The sequence below is a fragment of the Seriola dumerili genome, unplaced genomic scaffold (genome assembly GCF_002260705.1).
Source record: "Seriola dumerili isolate Sdu_G_001 unplaced genomic scaffold, Sdu_1.0 BDQW01000291.1, whole genome shotgun sequence".
NCBI lineage: Eukaryota > Metazoa > Chordata > Actinopteri > Carangiformes > Carangidae > Seriola > Seriola dumerili.
Genome location: NW_019174546.1, coordinates 2,260,181 through 2,266,180, shown reverse-complemented (window position 1 = coordinate 2,266,180; position 6,000 = coordinate 2,260,181). Strand labels below are relative to the sequence as shown.

The following is a 6,000-nucleotide window of genomic DNA, read 5'->3' as shown; positions in this document are numbered from 1 at the left end:
CATAAGCTGCAGCGGCTCTCTCTGTCCTCCAGAGGCGATGCTGGAGTTTCAAAAGACGAGCGCCCGGCGCTGAGCGCAGCTTTTACCATGCCGCTCACAGCTTTACAATAGGGACAAGAGTTTTTATTTTTTTTTATTTTATTTATTTATTTTTTTATACATCTGGAACTAACCAGCTGCTTTCACCACTCTCCGACATCATGGAGTACTGGAGGCAATGTGCGATGTGGCTGATCAGCTGCAACGTGCTGCCCGTGAACCACCGGGTAACTGCGGACACGGCGCAGGTGTTCGACTTGGCACAAACCCTGCGGGACGGGGTGCTGCTGTGCCAGCTGCTCAACAACCTGAGACCTCACACTATCAACCTGAAGGAGATTAATCTCCGGCCACAGATGTCACAGGTACATACGTCTTTTGTGCGCCGCTGTCAGCGCAAACTAACTTGTGGAACTGGAGAAATGCTGTGACTTAGCGGATGGCTGCCTGTAGCGAGCAACATGTACTGTCAGATGTCAACAGTGGGCGACGTCCGTTAGTCAAAGTGGATGTTTTCATAAACAGGCGCTCCAGAGTTAAATTACTTAGTCTGTGTCAACACCAAATCATTTTACTGTTGCTTATGACCGCTGCCTGTAAAATGTCTTACAGTATGCATGAATTAAGTCGACTTAAATCAACAAGTTTGCAACTGCTTTTCAAATTAAAAGACAGACAAAAAGGACGTCAGAGATGTCAGGTCCAAATAAGGTCTCCAAACACATGAAGCCATGTTAGCATATTGTTAAGTTTTCTGTTTTGTTACAGCACCTGCAGGGAACAACAATAAGCCCTATCCCAGAGTTCTTAAAAGTTTAATGCAGAGGTGTGGGAGTTTTTGTTACCCTCAGGTTATTCCATGATTTCAAACTAGAGCAGTAAATTGTCAGGATTTGCAGCTTGAGGCAGCTTTTCATCATGTTCCATCTGTCACACTCACCATTATATCCAACACCAGAATTTGGGAACGCAGAGCCATCTTCTTTTCTTTGGCACTCTTTCAAACTGATAAGTGTCACTGTAAACATTAAGGCCACAGAGTGACCTCTGTCAGACTCAGGCTGGGGATTATCTGATGTGAGGACCTGTCTTCACCAGGCTGTTTCTTCTAAAAATGATAATTAACCCAAACAGACTTGTTGTGCCCTGTTTTTGTGGCCTTACAGTTTCTACTCTTCAATAAGTGAGAGAGCGCTAAACATCCCTCAGCCTGTGAAAAGCAAATGAATGGTCCAAGACTGACTGAGCTCTCTTTACTCATCATTCCTCCTGCTGCCACTGGAGAGGCCTGATAAAATCCTGGCTTTGATCCACCCATTAGTCAGGGAACTGTTACTCTGTGCAGCAGCTTGTAGTCTGCTTACGACTGAATTTAAAGTCTTACAACATGTGTAGTTAACCATTAGGAGACTTTGTAATTTCTACACACACACACACATAGTACGCTTTTTTATTTAAGATATCTATTTTCTACTACAGATCACTGTCATGGACAAGATGCTCTTGAAGAAGTGGTTAAATTAAGGTTAAATGAATTAAAATAAAAATATAATAATGTTGTAAAAAGCATCTTTCTTGATATAACTGAGGCAGATGTCTCCTTGTTCTCGTCAACTCTACAAAAATAGTTGCGCTTATCAAAATACTCGCCTTAAATTTTCATGCCTTGTTCTACACGTCGCTACAAGATCAAGACTTCCTGTGCACTGACTTGTACTCACTTCATTCAGAAAGCAAAGTTGCAGATGATTAGATCTTTATCAGGCCTTGTTAAAAGTACGATGCATTTGACGAATGTATCATCGAGTCAGGAAATGTTTGATTCCAATACAGCACAACTTTGGCATTTTAATCTAAGGTTAAAGGATGCAGGAAGCGCCCACGCACAGAAGAGTTTTAACTGAAGTAGGTGTAATAACCTGTAACTGAATTTCACATGGTTTGATTTTGAGAGACGAGATTAAACGTTTTGTAGTTGTCAAAATTATTACCCTCCACACACTGCCATAAATAAATAAAGACATCAAGCCTTCAAAAATCTTTGCTGCAGTGATAAATAAACATCAATTTTCCAGCACTCTATCTTATAAATTTCAGTGGCCTGTATGTGCTCTGTCAGTGCACGTCCTCTTGCCTTTTATCTTCTTGACAGACAGTGAAAGAAAACACAGGGCATAAGAATGGATAGTCATAGCCTGGAGCTGTAGGCCATCTGAGAATAGCTGAGAAGAACATGTGTGCCAGATTTTAAATGGCCCTTTCATTGTGCCCTGCTGACCTACGATCTTGGAAGTGGAAACAAGGGCATGAAGGTAATGGACTGGAGGGTGAGGGTGCAGTGTACTGTGATGAAAATGTGCCCATAAGTACTATTTTTATCGTACTGTATGTTTGGCCTTGGCACAAATACAAAACATCCAAGGAAAATCTGTCAAGAGCGGCTTCCCCATCCTTAAATAAATGCTGCTCATCCATATATACCAGCAAAAAATAAGATAATAAATGATCCTTCACACAATCATTTAAAAAATACCAAGAAACATCCGTATGTTTTTTTTAACCGGTGAATCCAAACAAGCTCTGTTTCACTCTGAAGGTAGATGTGAACAAGAGAATGTGCACCAGAGCTGTGACTGCATTCAGGGGTATGAGGCTGGCGGTGGTGCAGAGCCATCATGTTTGTGCATTTCCTCCGCAGACAAACAGGGCCCCAGGGGGCGGTGGAGGGATTACAGGCGCCTCCATGATGAGCTGATAAAGTGGGGCCTATCTGTTCTCAAGAATCTTGTTAGCTCTTTTATGCTGTAAATGATCACATATTCAGTTTGGGGGTTAGTCATCACTTAATAATGTGCTACAAAGGGTAAATTATGGTCAGTGCATTTGTTTACTGGGTGTTTTAATACAACAGTATATGTGTAAGGTTGACTCAGACCTCAAACCTTTAACCATAACTCATAACCATAATCACATTGTCCGCACAGTATGAAAGTTGTTCGAGTGCACTCTTCCCACTGAGACACAGATCCTAATAGGAAGTGACACCAAAAGAGCACATGGTTAGTGGTTTCATTTCACACCGTGAAGCTTTCACTTTTCACTTTCAGTTTGCAGGGTGTAGGCTTCGCCTTCACTTTTTACCCTGATCTCTCCTTGTCATATAACTGTAGAGGGTTATTTACATTAAAACAGAATTAAGTGGTGGGTTCTCCTAAATGACGTGAAAAGATATTTTCTACTTATCTCTCATCTCTCTGATAAATGCTGATATTTTTGCAGGTTTTGAAATATTTGAGATTTCTGCTCAAATCCCAAATACAACAGAAGTGAATTGGATTTAATTTGTGTTGCTCAAAGCATTAAAAAAAAATTACATTTAAAAACATTAAGGAGCAGCATCAATGTCATTGTTGCTCTGCCAATAGTCTGCTGAATGGTTTAAAAGATCAGTTGGTAAAAAAAAGTATTTTCAGTAATGTCTAGTGACAGCGTATTCTGTGACGCTGTTTCTGTAGGAAGAAACTTTGATTTTTCATTTTTAAATTCAAATTTTTCAAAGATAAGAGCATTGAGAGATGGCACCTGGTCGACGGTGGTAGTCAAACATTACAGCAGAAAAGCAAAACGACATATTTATAGTGTGTGAAAACTAAAATTCTCTGCATGGCTAGAAACCACTAAAATGTGTTATTTTGTGTGAGTGTGTGTGATTTTTGGGTAAGTGTTTTTTTGTAGAACCAGCATGATTCTAGAAAATGAAAGAAAAGGCACAAATGACTGTAAGTGCTGTATGGAGGCAAGGGATGCTAAACTGATGAGTGCCATTTGTTGCTCTGTGCAGTTCCTGTGCTTGAAGAACATCCGCACCTTCCTGACGTCTTGCTGTGACGTGTTCGGGATGAAGAAAAGCGACTTATTTGAAGCCTTTGATCTCTTTGATGTTCGAGACTTTGGAAAGGTAACAAACCAGATCCACTGTTATGTTTTTTTGCCACTAAGCGAAGAAACTATCCCATGTTTTCATGTATGATGATATTTCACAACAGAGCTCAAATTTCTTCTGTTCTGCTGTGCCCTATTTTCTCCTTTTAGCTACCTTCTTCTTTAGTTGCAATGATTTATGAAATCTGTGAGCTCTTCTGGATCTATCACCTTAACAAGCAATTTTACAAGGAAATCAATTTAAGGGAACACTGCCTGTTGAATGCATCTGCTGCTCATGTACTACAGCTGAGAGATAATGAGGCTTGTGCTGGATGTCTCTAGTCAATAACTCAGTTTACAGATTTTTTGTATTAGTATTAGACACATTGTCAGGAACAACTGGACAACGTATTGAGAATGTGTGACCAAAACAGCTATAGTCAATCATCGGATGGAACAGCTGTAAAACTACGCAGTATTTCAAATTCTTGGTTTGTGATAGAAATTATGTAACAAAATACTTTTTTGCAGTGGTTTTAGAAAAAGGCTTGAGATTCATGTGAGCAGAAGACTCTCGGGTGAAATCTAAACTGAGTAGTACCTGTGCTTGTGTTAAAGGTTCTTGCAAACTGTGCAGCATGAAAAATGTAAAAAAGAAGTAAAGCTGTCCTCACTGCATGACCAAACTTGCCACAGTTGGCAGCAATGAATCTCAACATTGTAGAAAAATGAAGAAAAACTAAAATACTACACTATATAAACCATTTGATAGAGAGTGATTCCTCTGATGGAGGCATGGCATTCAGGTTTTGTTCACCCATTTCCTGTTCTTGCATTTTTCTGGTGTGTGTCTGAAGGGATCGGCCGACTTCTTTTTTTTTTTTTTTTATTGCTGTGTTGTTGTGGCAGCACCACAGAGTTACCAGGTCAGTGGGTTTGTAGTGCACTCCTCCTCAGGAGCCTGATTTAACTCAGCTGAAGAAAGCACACTCACTCTTTGCAGCCTTATTCCCACATTTCCTGAGTTCAGTGCATTTGGTGCTTAACTTTGCCTCGAAGCATTCAGAGTTGTCAGCGTATTTATGGGCCATCCATGGGGAAACACATTATTATTTATTTCTTAACTGCTGAGAGTATTTTCTTTGCATTAGTCTGTAATGAATATGTTTCATTTTATCTTTCAATATATCTAAAATAGAGAAGATTAAGCCTGTAAAAGCATTTTCCTCATGTGAAAAGGGCTTAATGTGAGTTAATTACTACCCTTTCTATAAAATATTTTATTTTTATAATATTTATAGTTTTTTTGTCAGAGCAGGTTTTCTGTTAGTTTTAAATCATTTATACAGTATCTCATGTGATTTGAGATTTTCAGGATACATTGTTAATGTGTAAGCAAATTTTAAAATAAAAGAAGTGATCTCCAGGCAGTGCACAGAGAGACGTATAACGGTCTTTTATTTAGGCATATTATACATGATTACAATGTTTAATTCACTTCCCTGCAGAGAATAGAGAGTGATCATACGTGTTAGAGAGCTATAAGTGAATGCATATTGAGCTTTGCGTGCAGCTTCCCACACAGACGCTCTTTTCTTTCAGTTCAGTGTGTTATGCTCTAAAGAAGCTTCCAGTTAATCTGGCCGCTGATAATCCCACAGGGGAGGTGCTGCCTGCAAATATGTACAGTACATCCAAGCCAGGCTGCATAATCTCAGTCATGTTCAAGAGTTGTCCATCAAACAAACAAGCTTCCGGAGGGGGAAGATTGCACTGCATCATTACTTTTTTTTTTTTCTTCATCATTAGGTAAAAATATGGGTGTCTGCAGGTTTAGCGACTGGGCTGGATTGTCTCCAGGAAGGGTTGTACAGCTGAAGAAGAAAAGCTCAATCTCTTCCTTATTTTCCAGAAAACATCCAAAAGAGAACATCTCAAATCTCAGCCAGTCTAATCCACTTGAGTTAAGTTGTGCCAGTTCAACCCGTAGAGCATTAGTCCACTGAATATCTAATGAGAGCTCTCTAACCTACATTC

The 6,000-nt window shown here is 39.8% G+C and overlaps 1 protein-coding gene across 2 annotated transcripts in view; it reads left to right on the top strand.

The window, feature by feature from the left end:
* Positions 1-200: 200 nt before the first annotated feature.
* Positions 201-6,000, top strand: part of LOC111231041 (guanine nucleotide exchange factor VAV3-like) — a 45,098-nt gene continuing 39,298 nt past the window's right edge. For both annotated transcript variants that reach the window (XM_022757999.1, XM_022757998.1), the window contains exons 1-2: positions 201-404; positions 3,881-3,997. In XM_022757999.1, coding sequence (XP_022613720.1) covers positions 201-404; positions 3,881-3,997 — 321 coding nt within the window. The remainder of the gene's footprint in view (positions 405-3,880; positions 3,998-6,000) is intronic.